At 44.7% G+C, this 18,602-nt stretch overlaps 1 protein-coding gene across 9 annotated transcripts in view; it reads left to right on the top strand.

Annotated features, from left to right (window-relative positions):
* REEP1 (receptor accessory protein 1) overlaps positions 1-18,602 on the top strand; it is a 127,914-nt gene that overhangs the window by 85,863 nt on the left and 23,449 nt on the right. For 4 of the 9 annotated variants that reach the window (XM_065929143.1, XM_065929144.1, XM_065929142.1 and 1 more), the window contains exons 5-7: positions 3,752-3,865; positions 15,998-16,183; positions 16,405-16,494. In XM_065929143.1, the coding sequence (XP_065785215.1) occupies positions 3,752-3,865; positions 15,998-16,183; positions 16,405-16,494 (390 nt within the window). The remainder of the gene's footprint in view (positions 1-3,751; positions 3,866-15,997; positions 16,184-16,404; positions 16,495-18,602) is intronic. The other 5 variants (XM_065929147.1, XM_065929150.1, XM_065929149.1 and 2 more) reach the window with 3 other exon arrangements.

The raw sequence follows: 18,602 nt of genomic DNA, 5'->3' as shown, positions 1-18,602 counted from the left end.
CAAAAGACAGAAAAAAATTCACTCATAATTCAACTCCCCAAACTGAATTTCTTTCCTTTCATTAGGCTTAGCGCCTATCCTTTTGCAGATGGAATTTTTATGTATGCTACTAAAAAATACTTTAGAAACTTAGTACAGGGCTTCCCTGCTGGCTCAGTAGTAAAGAATCTGCCTGCCAGTACAGGAGACACAGGTTTGATCCCTGGTCTGGGAGGATCCTACATACTGAGGAGCAGCTAAGCCCATGCACCTTAACTACTGAGCTTGTGCTCTTGAGCCCAGGAGCCACAACTACTGAGCTCACTCGCCGCAGTCATTGAAGCCTGCTCGATGCTCTACAGCAAGAGACGCCACTGCAGTGAGAAGCCCACATACCACAAATACAGAGTAGCCCCCGCTGTCTGCAACTAGAGAAAAGCCTGAGCAGGAACCAAGACTCAGCACAGACAAAAAAATAAAAATAACAAACTTTAAAGATAGAAATAATAATTTTTTAAAAACCTAACATAAACAGGAAAGTTGAAGCCTAGAGAAATGAAAAGACTTGAATTTGTGCCTGGATAGCTACAACAGAGACTGGAATATAATAAATTTTTAGTACATTTGCTTTATTGATCAATGATAAAATGTATGCCACAAATGAAATACCTACTCTTTTTATACTTTATAAGTTACCAGTTGATAAGTGTGTTAGTGAGAATAGACATAATAATTTGTTTCATGCTATTTACCTTTTGTGTTTTGCTTCAAAGTTTTGCTTCACATACATTCTTGAAATGAAAATGTAGATTTGTCTAATGTCAGACATGGAAAAAATAAGATGGGGAGAAATTGCAGGAAGGAATCAACAGTAACTAAAGATTCAAGGAGGAATTACAATGTATACCTCTTGAAAAGAAATGTAAGCTACTTTTAAGATAATGTCACTGTCTATAAAATTACTTTTTGTTTAACATCTCCACTGAACCTAATTTGCCAGATTTGTTTTCAATGGATTGTTCCATGGTTTTGTTGAGATTTCATACAAGAAGAGACACGAGCATGCTAAGTTGCTAAGTCATGTCCTACTGTAGCCTGTCATGCTGCTCTGTCCATGGGATTTCCAAGGCAAGGATATTGGAGTGGGTTGCCATTTCCTCCTCCAGAGGATCTTTCCAATCCAGGGATCAAACCCACATCTCCTGTGTCTCCTGCATTGGCAGGTGGATTCTTTACCACTGAGACACTAGGGGAAATAATAGATGCAGAGACCATTAAAATAAATGACCTCTGTCTTATTAATTTGTTTGGTGGCTCCTTTTTTCATTCAATCCAGTCTATGTAATGTTTCCTTAAAATAAAATGTTAAGCATGCACACACACACCAAAAAACCAAATCAAAACCAAAAAGCAATAACTACAAAAAACTGAACAGATGCATTACTTGTCTTCTGAAATCTTAAACATGTTTCCATACCATCCTTTTCCACTTGCTCTTCATAAGGATCCACAAACATCATCACACATAGTAAAAATCAACTTCTATTGACTTCTTGTCTTAGAATAAATTCTTGAAAGTGGGATTATTGGGTCCAGCTTTCTATAGTTTGTTAGTGATATTATATGACTTTCTGAACTGGTTGTGTGGTGAGATTCTACCATATGAATTAAGAGCATTATCAGTTCAGTTCATTTGCTCAGTCGTGTCCAACTCTTTGTGACCCCATGGACTGCAGCACACCAGGATTCCCTGTCCATCACCAACTCCCAGAGTTTACTCAGACTAATGTCCACTGAGTCAGTGATGCCATCCAACCATCTCATCCTCCGTCATCCCCATCTTCTCTTGCCTTCAATCTTTCACAGCGTCAGAGTCTTTTCAAATGAGTCAGCTCTTCGCATCAGGTGACCAAAGTATTGGAGTTTCAGCTTCAATATCAGTCCTTCCAATGAACATTCAGGACTGATTTCCTTTAGGATGGACTGGTTGGATCTTCTTGCAGTCCAAGGGACTCTCAAGAGTCTTCTTCAATACTACAGCTCAAAAGCATCAATTCTTCAGTGCTCAGCTTTCTTTATAGTCCAACTCTCACATCCATACACTACTGGAAAAACCATAGCCTTGACTAGACGAACCATTGTTGGCAAAGTAATGTCTCTGCTTTTTAATATGCTATCTAGGTTGGTCATAACTTTTCTTCCAAGGAGCAAGCATCTTTTAATTTCATGGCTGCAGTCACTATCTGCAGTGATTTTGGAGCCCAAAAAAATAAAGTCTGCCACTATTTCCACTGTTTCTCCATCTATTTGCCATGAATTGATGTGACCAGGTGCCATGATCTTAGTTTTCTGAATGTTGAGCTTTAAGCCAACTTTTTCACTATAGGCGGCTTGATATATTCGTTTCTGTTGCTTCTGAAAGTTGGACACTTTGGGTTTCCAGGGCAAGGCTTTGAGTGCATCAGTTGGAGGTACTCCAGTACAGGTTACTGTAGCCATTTCTGAGATGCCCTTTAGGAACTAGGACACAACACTTACTGTCTCAGAGGGTAAAATTTGAGAAACAGTAATCCCTGCCTCCACCTCATCATCAAATCTCTACTCTTCCTACTTCCCTTTCTCTAAACACTGGACTTAACCCTGAGGCCGCTAATGTCATTTCCATTGACGCGAAAGTGACTGACTCTTAAGAGCTGCCAAGAATCACGTCCAGAGTCAGCCAGGGGTCACAATGGAAACTGAGTGTTGTGACTTCCTGAGGAATTTTAAACAAGGACCAGGCAGGGGGTCGAAGGCCCACCTGTATGCCTCAAAGTGAGGCATGAATGTGCTGAACCAATGTGCTGAACTTCAGGTGAGACAGAGGCCAAGTGTCATTGACTGAGCTCTGCTCCTATGATTACAGAATGGCTGTTTTCTTAAAACAATGACAACAGCAACCCAAACACAACAAGAATGAGCCAGCACTGACCCAAATTTGAACTAAACCAATCTTTTACTTGCTCTTGGTCCCTAAGTAGACCTCAATCCTCTCTCCCACCTCACCTTTACCTTGTAGTTGACTTCTGATTTCTGTTTTTATTTAATTATCTGTAAAATGATCTCCTCTATCAACAAAAATATCCCCTATCTCTTTCTGCATTCTGATTTCTCCCATCGATATACACATGAGGAGGCATTTGGATATTGTCTGAAATTGCTATGAAATAGTAGAATTTCAGAGATCCTGGGGCTTTACCTACTTGAGATAAGGAAGATGACAATGGTTCTTGGTTATTGAAACCAACCACTGTTCAGGTGCTTTCCTGAAATAAGCACATGTAGTCCTTACCGTGGGGTTTCCAGGGTGGCTCAGCAGTAAAGAATATGCCTGCCAATGCAGGAGATACGGGTTCGATCCCTGGGTTGGGACAATCTCCTGGAGAAAGAAATGGCAACCCACTCCAGTATTCTTGCCTGGGAAATCCTATGGACAGAGGAGCCTGGTGGGCTACAGTCCTTGGGGTCACAAGAGTCAGAGAGGACTTAGTAACTAAACAACAACAATGAGTTCTCATCATGCTCCACAGGTTAGGTGCCACCACTGTCCTCATTTCTCAGAAGACAGAACCATGTGTAGAGGCTAAGCACACACCCAGGTCTGACAATTAGTGGCAGTGCCAGCGAGAATCAGTGATGGAGCAAGCTGCCAAGCTCAGCGCTCAGGAGAGGGGAGAAAGAAAAGAGGTTTATTTGGGCCTTCCAACTCAGAGTGTCTGTTTTCCTTTGACAGGAAATTGATGATTGCCTGGTCCAAGCGAAAGACCGAAGTTACGATGCCCTTGTGCACTTTGGGAAGCGAGGCTTGAACGTGGCGGCCACGGCAGCGGTGATGGCTGCTTCCAAGGTACCGTGCCAGGACCTGACCACCATGGCTGTAACTCATCCCGACAGGCTAAGTATAGCTGGGGTACCCTTGAAAATCTGAGGGGATAAAGGGTGAATATTACCCTCAGAAAACTGCATGCTTGTGCACACGCACACATGCAAATGATCTATGCAATACCGAGAGGTTCCCAGAGCCCCTGAAGCTCACCTGTGGTTCTCATGTTAAGAACTTCTAAGTTACCTGAAGCATAAACCTTGGACACAGAGAAGAGGGGAGGGGAGGCGATGGGGCACTTCTTTGCAATTTCCCAGCATGCACTGGGAGAGTCACCTAAATAGACAGGCGCAGAGACTTACCTGATTGAGCAGGTGCACTCCAGACTCACGTGACCCTGAAGATCCAGGGGAAGGAACCCAGGGTCCTAGAATAAGTTGAGTGGTTTAAATGTGGAGGACAATATGTGTAGTAGCGGTAACTAGAGTAGAAGAGTGTTTAAAAAAAAAATTTTTTTTTTACAGTGTTGTGTTGGTTTCTGCCATACAACTTGAATCAGCCATGATTATACATATATTCCCTTCCTCTAGAGCCTGCCTCCCCTCTCCCCACCCCACCCTTATAGGTCATCATGCACCAGACTGGGCTCCCTATGTTATACAGTGACTTCTCACCAGCAATCCATTTTACACATGATAGCGTGTGTGTGTGTATATATATATATATAATATATATATATATATATTGATACTACCTTCTTCATTCATCCTACTCTTTCCCTACCCCTCTGTGTCCACAAGTCCATTCTCTGCATCTTCATCTCCATTTCTTCCTTGCAAATCAGTTCATCAATACCATTTTTCTAGATTTCATATATATTCATTATGACCGAGCAACCCCACTACTGGGCATATACCCTGAAAAAACCACAATTCTAAAAGATACGTGTACTCCAATGTTCATCGTAGTACTGTTTACAATGGCCAGGACATGGATGCAACCTAGATGTCCATCAACAGATGAACGGATAAAGAAGATGTGGTGGATATATACAGGGGAATATTACTCGGCCATAAAAAATGAATTTGAGTCAGTTGTAGTGAGGTGGGTGAACCTAGATCCTGTTATATAGAGTGAAGTAAGTCAGAAAGAGAAAAACAAATATCCTACAGTAGAGGAGGTTTGAAATAAACACAAATCTGTGGGATATTGTGATGTAAGTCATTACTTCCTTCCCTTTTCCACCCAGCTCTGTTCAAAGGCCCTCTGTGTTCCTTCCCAGCTTCTTCTTCCATCACATTCTCCTTGTCGTTGTGTCAGTTTCTTATCATGTGCTCAAACCTGAAAAATGCAATTAGTAGACGTTTACTTGTAGAGCAAATTCAGCAGATTGCCCATGTAAAAATCACTTCCCCCAAACTCGGATGTAGAGTAGGGGTCTACAGTTGGTGGAGGATGGAGAAAAAATAGTTATGCTTATGTCTGGGGAGACCCAGTGGTTGGGAGGTGAGTTGTATTTGCAAAGGGAAGCTATGAGTCCTAGATGGTGATGTGAGAGTTTCGGGAAAAGAGAGGGTAGAGCTTTGAAAGGATTTGGAAAAGGACTTTGAATACTGATCTTGGTGCTCCATGGGCTTCCAGTGGATGGTGGAATGGAGTGTGTGGACAGTGAGTTGGGTCAAGGGACTGAGCTGGGTTTTCTAGGCCCAGGGAGAAGCACTTTAGGAGCATTTCTGGGAGAAAGATATAGCACACGGGGCTGAGTGTTTGAAAAGTACCATACACATAAAGTCAGGGAGTTCTGAAGACATAGGTTGGCAGGGAGATAGGAGAACCAAAAGGGAATGATTCCTGTTTCAGAGAAGGACCACTGCTTCTGTAATACAGAATCGTAGTGAAGTGTCTCGCTGCTTCTACAGCTGGTACCTGGAGGGTCCCTGTCTACCTTACTACAATAGTTGCCGGCAAAGCAGCGAATCCCAGGGAGTATCTTTGGAGGGGAAATTCTGCTGTTTTATTTTCAGATATATCAGAATTTACAAAGAGCAGTGAAGTCCAAGATCATTCTATTTGAGATACAATTGTTTTATGCTTTTGTGTTTAAGCTGAAAGAAAAGAGAACTCGGAATTGCTAAATTCTGAATTCATCAGGCCAGCTTGGCCACATGAAGCTTATAGAAGCCTTCTTCCAGGCCCCTTCCTCCATCCTATCTTCTCTGCTTCTTCACCTAAAGGACATATTACTGCTCTTTCCTCAGCTCAGACATAGAGCATCAGTGTGGTATATTTATGAGAGTGGCTCAGTGCAGGCCACCCGGCCACTCAGCCGTGTATGTAAATTATATTCTGATGGTAATTCTGTAGGGCCATCCTTTTCCAGGTCCCTCTTCAGCCGGAGTCTCCTGAGTCTTGATACCATCTTGGCCGGTCACCATCAGCCCCTCTGACCACCGGGGAAGCCCGTGAACCCAAGCCTCCAGCCGGGTACCTTACAGCTAACCTGGAAGATGCTCCAGACAGTCTGAAACTTGCTTCAGAAAATAACCGCTCACTGGTTCTTTCTTGTCTTGCTAAAGTAGTGAGGGACGCCTGCTTTCTGCTGAATTTGATTTCAGACTAGAAATTTTTCTGCCTTTTAGGAGCTTTGCTTTTCCTCTCTAAATGTCTTAAGAGAGAAAATACTCTTCTCTCCCTAAAATAATGTCCTCTATTTTTGAAACAGATGTGTACTTAAAAAAAAAAAAAAGGGAAAATTCAGTCTGGCTGAGGGGTAGATCAGTGGTTTTCATAGCAACAAGGGACCACTTCAGCCAGCGGTTGAAGAATGATGACTCATCAGTGGGTTCAAATCTGGCTTCAGTGTTCAACCACCTGGGAAGCTTTGTTTCTCATTTTTAAATAGATTCTCAGATGTGCTGAATCAGAATTTCAGGCCATGGGCCCTTGCATCTCTATTTTTAACAAGTTCCCCAGATGATTTTCAAACAGCAAGCTCATTATGGGTCACTGCCTGACGCCCCATGTAGAGCCATAAACCACAGGTGATTAGGGTTAAAACAGTTAACTTCTTTAACATTCCTGGGATGCAGATTTAGCCCCTTAGAAGCATTAACCTTGAGAATGAGAAAGCTGAGTCCAGAACAACCTTGTCAATGACCCCAGGGCAACAGTCAAAGCAATTTTGTGGGGGGAAAAAAAAAGACACCATGTCAAGACACGGAGGCTACGGTGACCATATAATATAATATGCAGACAGGACACATCTGAGAGTGAAAGGGTGCTCTAATTATTATGCTAGGACAATAGGCATAAACTAGGTCTGTTCCAAGCAAACTGGAATTTATGGTTGCATTGCTCGTGGCCCCATTTTACATCTCCTGGACCTGGCCTGTCTCCTTCACGAAAACACCTTCAACTGACAAATCAATTCTCACTCTAAATACCTACTGCATTTAGCTTAACAGATGCAGAACACAGGGTGAGGTGCCTGAGAGCCTCTCTGAGTTCAGACAGATTGAAGAGGGCCTGGGCCCAGGTGACCAGGTGAGGAGGGTGCTTCTTCCTCATCTGATCTCTTTTCCATCCTTTGATGCTTCTCCAAGAGGAACTACAGAACTTAACTGGAGGAATGAAAAGTCTTTTACCTACACTTTTAGTTCCTTCTTTTTCCTTGTAACTTTGAGCCCTGAGTCGTTTCTCCAAAAAAACAAAAAAAAGTTTGCAAGGTTTTTGCAAATAATCATGAAGTGTGAAGAAGGTTTGTAAACCATTTGTTCAGTTGCTCAGTCATGTCCAAGTCTTTGAGACCCCATGGACTGCAGCACACCCGGCTTCCCTGTCCAGTTTCCAGGAGTTTGCTCAAGCTCATTGAGTCAGTGATGCCATCCAGCCATCTCATCCTCTGTTGCCTGCTTCTCCTCTTGCCTTCAGTCTTTTCCAGCATCAGGGTCTTTTTCCAGTGAGTCAGCTCTTCATATCAGGTGGCCAAAGTATTGGAGCTTCAGCATTCGTCCTTCCAATAAATGTTCAGGGTTGATTTCTTTTAGGATTGACCGGTTTGATCTCCTTGCAGTCCAAGGGACTCTCAAGAGTCTTCTCCAGCACCACAGTTTGAAAGCATCAATTCTTTGGCCCTCACCCTTTGTCGTGGTCCAACTCTCACATCCGTACGTGACTACTGGAAAAACCATAGCTTTGACTATATGGACCTTTATCAGAAAGGTGGTGTCTTTGCTTTTTAATATGCTGTCTAGGTTTGTCATAGCTTTTCTTCCAAGAAGCAAGCGTCTTTTAATTTCATGGCTATAGTCACTGTCAGCAGTGATTTTGGAGCCCAAGAAAATAGAGCCTGTCTCTGTACGAATTTAAGTTGCTATTGATGTTTTACCTTAGAACTAGAAAATCTACAATAAAAATATTGCACATTGGAAATGTCTCTCCAGACCTATTAACCCCAACACATCCCCCAGTTTTCCCCAAGGTTTAGTCCTTGTTCCTGGGAAGTAGCAGTGCATCTTTGCTTTCAATGACAGCTGCTCTGTCTCCTTCCTGGGAACACACTTCGCTAGTACCTTCTTTCTAAGTGTCCCTAGTCTCCTGGTTGGTTCTGAACTTAGATGTTAGCTATTAATATTTCCCAGTCAGTAATTCCACCTGGAGGGAATATTGAGCCCCACATCTTTTTAAGACTAGAATTGGAAAGCTCTCTTTTTAAAAATAATTCTCTAGAAATTCACTGGGTTTCCCTGGTATGCTGAGACAGCATAGAATCTGCCTGCAATGTGAAAGACCTGGGTTTGATCCCTGGATCTGGAAGATCCCCTGGAAAAGGGAATGGAGAAATTAATTAGTTAAGCAAAATACATTCTCACATGAGGAGAAACCATAGTGAGATTAAAAACAATTGAGTAAGAGTTTTAGTGACTCTCTCTGTCTCTGCCCATGTGTCTATCCACACGAACTATACTCTTTTCCTCCTAATAAACACTTTTCACTAAAAAAAAATTTTTAAGACTGTGAGATATCCAGGCCCCCTCACTCCCCTTGACATTTGAACTATATCCTCCGTCTCTTCCACCTGCTCAGTTCTCTGGCCTGGTAAACCAATCTTGTGTTTTACTTGTCTCATAACTTGGAAAATAATGTCATTTTACTTCCCCTGGAGATCCTATCCTAGAACAGTTCCAGCAGTGCCAATTATGTTATTAGAGTCAGCTGTTCAAGTCAGCTACCCTCAGCAAAGCTGGCACTCTGTGCGTGAGGGATGCTTCTGCCCCAGATTGCCTGTGGATTCTTTGCTCCCTAGAATCGGATATTTCCTGTTAGTTTGTGAGCTCCTGGTGATGAGTGGCTCTGGTTTCTTTTCCCTTGTTCCTCATTTAGGAAAAAACCAACACTGCCATCTTGTTTGTTGTTTTACACTCATTAAACCTCGTTAATCGATCTGAAGAATAAACTTTTTGAGACCTCCAATCCTCTGTTCAAAATGGTAGCCACTTGCCACACGTGGCTACTTAAGTTATTTGAAATTAGTAAGTTTTAATATTCAATTCCTCAGTCTTTACTAACCCCCTTTTAAGTCCTCAGCAGCCAGTGTGGCTAGTGACTGACACAGGTATAGGATGTTCCACCATCACAGAAAGTTCTCTTGGACAGCACTGCACCAAGACCTCTGTTATGCCTCTTGGGTTCTCCTTTGCCTTATTTCCACCTTCTTGCCTACAGTGCTCTGCTTTAACCAAGGCCCCTCCCTCCCTCACCTGCTCAGCCCTTTGGGCTTTTGTATGTGAGGTGTACCAGGAAAAGAGGGGCATGGAGACTCACCTACAGCATTGCCCATGGTGGAACTTTTGCTTCTTCACCTTCTCCCCTGGTCCAGCCCTGCTTTTACACTTTGCTGACTTGTCAAGCAAAGCTCAGGCACTTTGCCTGCAATTATGGTCAGCGGCCACCAGGGTGTAGCCAAGCCTCGGCTATAGCCCTAGTATCCAAATAGCTAGGCACAGTCACAGAGAGATAAATTACAATGTCTTCCCATTCATTGGGAAAAAAAAAAAAAATTCCCCTTCTTTTTTGCTTTAAAAATAAACTCTATGGAACAATTCACCATAATGTTTTTTTTAAGTTGTCTGCCTCCGATCCTTATTTTTTGTCCATCATTGCTTTATCTGAAAATCTTGCTTGAATAAAATGCTGCTTTCAAATGACCATGGAACTTTATTTTTGGAGCCAGAAGCTAATTCTGGAAAGTTTATAAGCTTAGTGATTTGAGATTTCTGACCAGACTGGAGTTGTTTGCCTTTGTTTTTTTTCTAGCAAAAACCCAAAAGACAAAAAAATTAATAATAATAATAATAACCTACCTGTTTACAATCTGTCAGATTAATTACAGTTAATCAGATTTAATTCTATTTAACACATTTAATTAATTATAGCAATTAAATATTGATTCTCTTTTTATAACATCTCCCTATATCCACTCATGCTTGGAAGGCATGCTTTCCAAGGAAGAAGAAACGACTGCTGGCCCCTCCAGGTTCCCATGTCTCCCTTGCATGGCTTCACACCCTTGTGTCTGCCGAACCCAGGGACTCCAGGAAACTTCGTGCTTGTCCCTTCACCCCTCAGAGCAACATTTCCCAGCCTCTGTGCTCACTTACGTCAGGTTAGCCCTCTTTCTGTTTCAGCCAAGGACTGTGTGACATAAAATTAATGTTTAGAATTCACTATGGCAACCGTTTAAACACCAAGATTATCTAAACCATATGGACAACCCACTGAAAAAATTTGGAAGTATTCCCTGGCCTCTAGTCTCCCCAACAAATCAGCCTGCACTGGAGCTTGTTGCCAAAACAAGCTGAAACAGAACCAAGTAAACCTTGTTCACTGTGGTTCTACCATGCTCGCCTTTGTTACCCAATGCCCTTTCTCTCCGGATTTCTGTTTGGAATCCACTCCTGGTGGATTAAAACAAGGAAGAGACCCAGCATCACAAATCAGTGGAAGGGCCGGCACTCCACAGTAACAGGAAGAGTTACTGACCTGATGTCACTTGCCCCACCTCTACTCCAAGTTGGCCTATGGGGGTGATGGTGCTAGATGCACCAAGGGTCGCAGTGGAAGAAAAGATGCCCATGTGCCTGCCTGGCCTCTGAGGACCAGTCTGAGCGTGGTAGAACCTAGGAGGTCTGAGAAACCACTTTTAGGATCACCATGAGTGGCTATGGGGATGGCACCACAGCCTCCATGGAGGATGGTCGCCTCCTCCTCCTTGACTCATGTCTCTACCATCTCCTTCACCTGCTCAGCCCTTTGAGGCCTTTGTAAATAAAGTTCACCAGGAAAACAGGGGTATAGAGACTCAACTTACAGCACTGCCCATGATGGAGTTTTTGCTTCTTCATCTTCTCCCCTGGTTCAGGCCTGCTTTCACACTTGGCTGACTTGCCAGCCAAAGCTCAGGCAATTTGCCTGCAATTATAATCAGCGGCCATATGTCTCTCCCTGCCCCCTCCCCTAACTCCCTTGTGTTTGGATTCTCCAGGACCCGAGCTTGCTCCTTTACCCCTCCAGGGCCAACTCATCCTTTCCTCGCCTTCAGCTGTCACCTGATGCTCCTGGCTCCCAAATCAGCTCCTCTCCCAGGTCTCAAATCCAGCATTACTGGTTCTCTGAACATCTCCCTCTTTCCTGGACCATTAGTACCAGGTTCCTAACTCCAAATCTGCCCCTCCTCTTGTGTCCCAACTTTCTGATGATAATGAAATCACCATCCTCTCTGGTCCCCAAGCTCTGAATCTTAGCCGTCTTTGATGCTCTTCCTCTGACTTACTCTTCAAGACCCGCCCATCTGACATCCCTTCCTTCCTTCCTCCCTTCCTTCCCCTCTTCCCATCACCGTCCCTTCTAGCTTGGACTACTGCAGTAGCCACTCAAGTGTTGCTGCCACTCTCCCTGTTTGAGGCCTGTACATTCCGATACTGACCCCTGCCTCCCTGTCTAGTTGCTCCTGGCTCTTGTACTGTATTTATAGCGCCACCTCCTGTGCTATTCTAGTAACAGCACCTCCATATGGTGTTCCCTGGTGATTCAGATGGTAAAGAACCTGCCTACGATGCGGGAGATATGGGTTTGATCCCTGGGTTGGGAAGATCCCCTGGAGAAGGGAATGGCTACCCATTCCAGCGTTCTTGCCTGGAGAATTCCATGGACACAGGAGTCCGGAGGGCTACAGCTCATGGAGTTGCAAAGAGTCGGACATGACTGAGTGACTAACATGCTATTTCTAGAGTTTTCTCTTTCCTACCTCTTCTGATGCTGATTCTTCATCTGCCTCTGTCCCAACTGTTTGAAATCCTATCCACCCTTCAAAATCAAGAGCCACGTCCTCCACAGCTGCCTCCTCAGATCCCTGGTGAAACCAGTCTCTCACTTCATGGTCCCCCAGTGGCCCTCTTGCCATCGTTATAGCCATCTCTTGTCTGCATCCCTACTAGTTACACAATAAATAGTAAGGAGTGAAGGACGGTTGTACCTATATTTAGCTGTCACAGCCAGAAGAGCAATGCTTAGTATCAAGTGTGGGCTTTGAAAATAAGCAGGCCCAGGTTAGAAATCCCAGCTCCAAGACTTCGCTTGTGGTTAGGATTCCTTGCTTCTGATGTGTGTGTTCGACCCCTAGTCAGGGGACTAATATCCCACATGCTGTGAGGTTAGGATTCCTTGCTTCTGATGTGTGTATTCGACCCCTAGTCAGGGGACTAATATCCCACATGCTGTGAGGCAAAAAAAAAAAAAACCCAACAAACCTCAGTTCCTTCGCTTGCTATTGCATCTCTGTGAGCCTCAGTCTCTTCACTTGCAAAATGGGCATGATGATGGTTTCTGCTGCAAAATAGTCACAAGGCGATGTCCAGAGACTTCTTAGGATGCAGAGCTCATGCGGAGGCTGCCTGTCAGTCACTCCTCCTGTGTCCGTTTACATCCTGAGGTTGATCATGATCTTCACTCACTGATGAATCAAATATTAGAAACAAGTCCGACACTGGCATCACAGTGTGATTTACAATCCTGCCTTTTCTCTAGGTGTGGTGGCATGACCTGGGCGTTGCCTGTGCTCTGTCCACCTTGCCTGTGCTGAGTGGCCCTGCGAGAGACACTCCCCCACCCTGGGCTTCAGGTCCCTCTTAACTCTGGGTTCGACTTCTGCCACCTGTTCAGCCTCGAGGCGGGCAGTGCCTGGGCAGCAGCTTCTGTATAACAAATGAGCCCCTACCCCCATGCCTCCACCGAGAGAGAGAGAGAGAAGAATGTCACCCTGTGAGTGACTAGAACAAGAGCCTTAGATGCCGCCATCCGTAGCCGCTCACTGCACAGGGGAGGACACAGAGATCCTAGTGCCGAGCAGCTGCCAAGGGTCACACAGCTGTTAGATGCCCAGCTAGGCTGAGAGTGAGACTCTAGTTGCCAGTCGCTTGTTCCTGCATCACTCCAGACACCCCCACAGCCTCCTCCCCTCCACACACACCAGACCAGTGCTTCCTTAACCACATTCTGCTTGGATCTCACCCCCTGCCCAGGAGGACCCAGGACTGAGGGCCTGAGTGATGCCAGTCTGCCACTGAGAATTCTAGAACCAACCCTGGGTACTTTTAAGGTTGTCTGTCAGCTCTTCAGGCAAGACTTGGGGCCATACTTAAATCCTGGGCAGTGGGTCACAAGTTACCTTAAGACATTAAAGGTAGGGACTTTTCTGGTGGTCCAGTGGTTAAGAGTTCACCAGCCAGTGAGGGGACATGGGTTCAAATTCTTGGTCCAGGAGGGTCCCACATACCGCAAGGCAACTGAGCCTGCCTGCCACCACTACTGAGGATCATGTGCATAGAGCCTGTGCTCTGCAACAAGAGAGGCCGTCACAATAAGCCTGAGTACCGCAACTCGAGAGTAGCCCTGACTAGCCACAACTCGAGAAAGCCCGAGTGCAGCAATGACGACCCAGCTCAGCCAAAGAGAAATGAATTAATTAAATTTTTAAAAAGATACTAAAGATAGATTCTCTAAAGCTTTATCACTGTGTCCTAATTGGTTTTTCAGTCACTAAGTCATGTTCAACTCTGCAACCTCATGGTCTGCAGCACACCAGACTTTCCCTGTCCTTCGCTATCTCCGGAGTTTGCTCAAACTCATGTCCATTGAGTCAATGATGCCATTCTGTTGCCCCTTTCTCCTTCTTCCCTCAGTCTTTGCCAGCATCAGAGTCTTTTCCAATGAGTCGGCTCTTCCCATCAAGTGGCCAAAATATTAGAGCTTCAGCATCAGTCCTTCCAATGAATATTTAGGATTGATTTCCTTTAGGGTGGACTGGTTTGATCTCCTGCTGTCCAAGGGACTTCAAGAGTCTTCTCTAGCACCACAATGTCCTAATATTACATTGTAAATCAACTATACTTCAATAAAAAAACAGAAAAAAGAAATTAGATCCTGGAACAGGGATCTGCCTCACACAAAGCTCCCTCAGGGTCTGGCCTCTACAAGGATCAAACAGGGCTTCTGGCTGGGTCTCAATGGTGGCCTTTTGCATGTGAGGGCTGGGACAGCTGGAGTCCTTCCTGGTGACCCTGAAAGCCCATCATCTGGGTGCTGGCCTGGCTCAGAGGACTGGGCCCAGCTCTGGTTTACAGGGACTCTGCTCATTCCTGCACTGTTGTTGTCCTGCACAATGTCCTCATTTCCCATCCCTCTCCTCACCTCCTCAGCAGCTATTGTGGGCACCTCAGATCCAGCAGTGCTCCAAACCAGCCTTCCCTCACCAGTTAATGTTCATTTTTGCACTTCATCTCCCATTAAGGGCACTTCTAGTCCTTTTTTTCTTTTTCTTTTTTTTTTTTTGATGTGGGCCATATTTTTAAAGTTTTTTTTTAATTTGTCACAATATTTCTGTACAATTTGTTACAAAATGTTTCTGTTTTATGTTTCGGTTTTTTGGTCATGAGCTATGTGGGATCTTAGCTACCAGACCACAGATGGAACCTGCATCCCCGGCTGTAGAAGCTTGGAGTCTTAACCATTGGACCACCAGGGAAGTCCCGCACTTCAGTCTTTCCTGCAGACATCCATGTGCCTGTCTCCAACTTGAGAAAGAAAGGCAGAGCACACACCAGGGGCCATTCTCCCTGTGGGCCACACAGTATATCTGGAATATTCTCATGACTCTTAAGTGTTAGTCACTCAGTCATGTCTGGCTCTTTGTGACCCTTTGGACTGTAGCCTACCAGGCTCCTCTGCACATGGGGATTCTCCAGGCAAGAATACTGGAGTGGGTTGCCATTCCCTTCTCCAGGGGATCTTTCCAACCCAGGGATCAAACTCATGTCTCCTGCATTGCAAGCATATTCTTTACCATCTGAGCCACCATGGAAGTGACTCTAAAATCCCGCTTCATTCACTTGGATCACCACTCAGAAACCATCAGTGGCACTCTCATTGAAGTCCAGGTTTAGACAAAGCACAGTTTTTCCAGACTTACCTCCTGCTGCTCACCAGGCACCTGAGCCCCTTCTCTGATTGGTTCAAACTCAGTTTCCCAAATCCAGGTTTTCTTCTCTCACACCTTGGCTCCGACAACTCTCCGGCCACAGTATCCCTCCTCTCTCTTTCTGATGCTGCAGCCCTCATCTCTAACTCAAGTTTGAACTCTTGGACCAAGCCTCTCTGGGTGTTCCTGCCCACACTGCTCTCTTTCTCTCTGTGCCTTGAACGTCTGTCATGCGTTTTGTCATTTGTCCTTTGCTGTCTTGTTTGCGTTTGTGTCTTGATGCCTGGCCAGACCGTGAGGCCCTTAGAAGCAGGAAAGTGTTGCTCAACTGTGTCTGACTCTTTGTAACCCCATGGACTGTAGCTCGCCAGGCTTCTCTGTCCATGGGTTTCTCCAGGCAAGAATAGTGGAAGCAGGAACCCTGTCTTGATTCATATTCATCTCTGTTTTCCTCCACCGGGCTTCCCTCAGAGCTTCTGGAACATGATCAGCATTGGTGGTGAATGAAGGAATGAAGACATGAGTGAATGAGTGAGTCTGAGACCAGGGCAACAGGATGGTGCTCTTCAACCCATTTCATAGGCTTGGTGCCCATGGCTTTGTTTTCTTTTCCCCTTTATCAGGTGGCTCGACTTTTTCCTTTTGTCTCCTCTTTGGACCTCAGAGAAGGGCAGGTAACCCCGTTGAGAGGTGTGACTAACTTCGAACTGATCCAGTCGGGGAGAGAGGCCAGTAGCCACCTCTGCCTACCAGCCCATGGTCTGGATCCAAGCCCGGTGTCTCTCCTGCCGACACCCGTGTGTGTCCATGTGCGTTAATCCCAGAGCCGGGGTCAGCCTCCGCCCAGAGCCTCTTATTGTGCTAACGTGGTGGCATCTAACATGCGATTAACTTATTTGTTTTGTTTGTTTGTTTGTTTCATGCCTGGAGAGTGGATTGGATTTGATGAGTGATGCTACCGTTGATGCTATGGTGGGAAGGATTCTCTTTCTCTTCTGTTTGTTAACCCACTTCTGTGGCACAAACGCAGGCCCCTGCCTTCATCCAGCATGCCGAGAAGGAGCCTGCTCGGGCTTGGTGTGGAGCATGTGTAGCTGTAGAGGCTAACTCTGTCAGTGAGGTGCGTACCCCATGGGAATCTAGAAGGAAGCACTCACGCTCTTTGAATCGCCAGTGGGAATCGTGGTTACTGCTGGTGGCTCTGTTATCAACTGACTGACTCACTGCAGCCTTCTGACTTCATTCTCATTGTCATCAGTCACAGGCCTTAGATATGGTGTGAGGTGAGGTGTGCTAAACTTTATGCCCTGCTGGGGCCCCCCGTGGGAGTCCTGGTGTCCTTCCCCACTGTGTCCCTCCAGAAAAGAGGACCTCCTCAAGGGTTTGCAGCCAGACTTAGTGACTGTGTTAAATCGGGGCTCTCTGGGAGTAATGGCAGGTGTTCTATTACTGGTAAATTTTTTTTTTTCTTTGCTTTTTATTTATTTATTTTTTTTTTAAATTTTTCAGTGGGTTTTGTCATACATTGATATGAATCAGCCATAGAGTTACACGAATTCCCCATCCCGGTCTCCCATCCCACCTCCCTCTCCACCCGATTTTAGTGGTAAATTTTTTACCTAGAATATCAGATTACTAGAGGTCTGGTGGGTTTTCCCAGGAACACACTTGCTCCCCGGCCAAGAAAAGCATTAAAACATAGAGAATTTGGTGTGTGTTGGCTACATGGATTTCTTATTCCTTACAAATTAGGGGAAGAATTAGGAATTAAAGATCTCAGATTTCCAACACTGTAAATCAATTATACTCCAGTAAAAAATAATTATAAAAAAGTCTTTTAAAATTAAGAAAAAATTACAGTACATGTTAGCTATAAATATGTATGTAAAAGTACTTGTAAGCGCCTAAGGTTTATATCTTGAGTCCATCTACAGAATTAGGAAAATGTAGTAATGAAGTACAAATGGAGGGACTTCTCTGGTGGTCCAGTGGTTAAGAATCCGCCTTGCAATGCAGGGGACTTGGGTTCGATCCCTGTTTGGATAACTAAAATCCCACATGCCACAGGGCAACTAAGCCGGCGCACCACAACTAGAGTTCGAGTGCTGTGGTGGAAGATCCAGAATGACCCAAGGAAGATCCCACATGCCGCAAATGAGATTGGACACAGTCAAATAAGTAAATTAAATAAATTAAAAAATACAAATGGAAAAAGTACATCAATAAAATTGAAACACACACACACACACACAAATAAAGATCTCAGATTAATAGAAAATTCAGTGACACAGTTTACCTCTTAAAGTTCAGTTTTCTGAGTTTTAGCCAGGAAAAAAAAAAAATTAAAGTAATCAGGAATAGATTTCCCTTCCTCGCCCCCAAGATACTTCTGTGGGACTTCTGGTGTTTTAAGGAGCTGAGAGAGCCACTGGGCCACATGGTATCGACATGCCAGGAAAAACGCAAGGTTGAGTCTGTTCAGACAAACAGCGTGTGAACAAGCAGTTGCAACAAGACTGGGTAGACCATGCTTATAATACAGTGGGAAATAAAGAGCTCACAGTAGGACAGAATACAAATAAGAGACTCATTTTCATGGAAGGCCGACTACGTCTCCCTTTCTGGTCCCATGGTATTGGGCCACGGGGAGGTTCTTCCAGGCGTGAGACGCTGAAGGCAGTGAAGACCTGTGGTGTGACAGCCCTGGGGCAGGTGCTCGCAACGTGCCTGAAGTAGGCTGACCTTGGCTCATGAAAGGGCTCCAGACTTCCCAGCTTTTCCTATGGTTCATATTCTAAACTTGGTGTTGGCTGGGAAGGAAATTAATACAGAATTTAAAGACCCACACACCAGAATTTTGTTTGCCTTTCCTCAGAATTACCTTGGGAGGCCCAACATTTATTCTAGAGATTTTCAAATTACTCTGGAAAGTCTTAGGGTTGTGATCAGAACCACATAATCAACTGTAGAGGAGAAGGCCATAGATTCTTGAAGTTAAAATTTTCCAGTTGGGAACTCCAGAAGGGAAGCTTACTCAACCCTTTAACTTCCCAATGAGGTTGCAAGGCTGAGCAGGACCAAGTTGATGGGTTGGGGTCCCCCAAGCAGAATTGAGACCAGGCTCTCAAGACTGGAGTGTCTGTACATGGCAATTTCTGGAGAAACCACTTCTTCCTCCTTTTTTCTCATTTGTTTTAAATAATTCCATGTTGTTTTTTTGGTCTAGAT

Source organism: Muntiacus reevesi, chromosome 3 (genome assembly GCF_963930625.1).
Source record: "Muntiacus reevesi chromosome 3, mMunRee1.1, whole genome shotgun sequence".
In the NCBI taxonomy this organism is placed as follows: domain Eukaryota; kingdom Metazoa; phylum Chordata; class Mammalia; order Artiodactyla; family Cervidae; genus Muntiacus; species Muntiacus reevesi.
The sequence above is the reverse complement of the archived record's forward strand: the minus strand, read 5'-3'. Positions and strand labels throughout refer to the sequence as shown.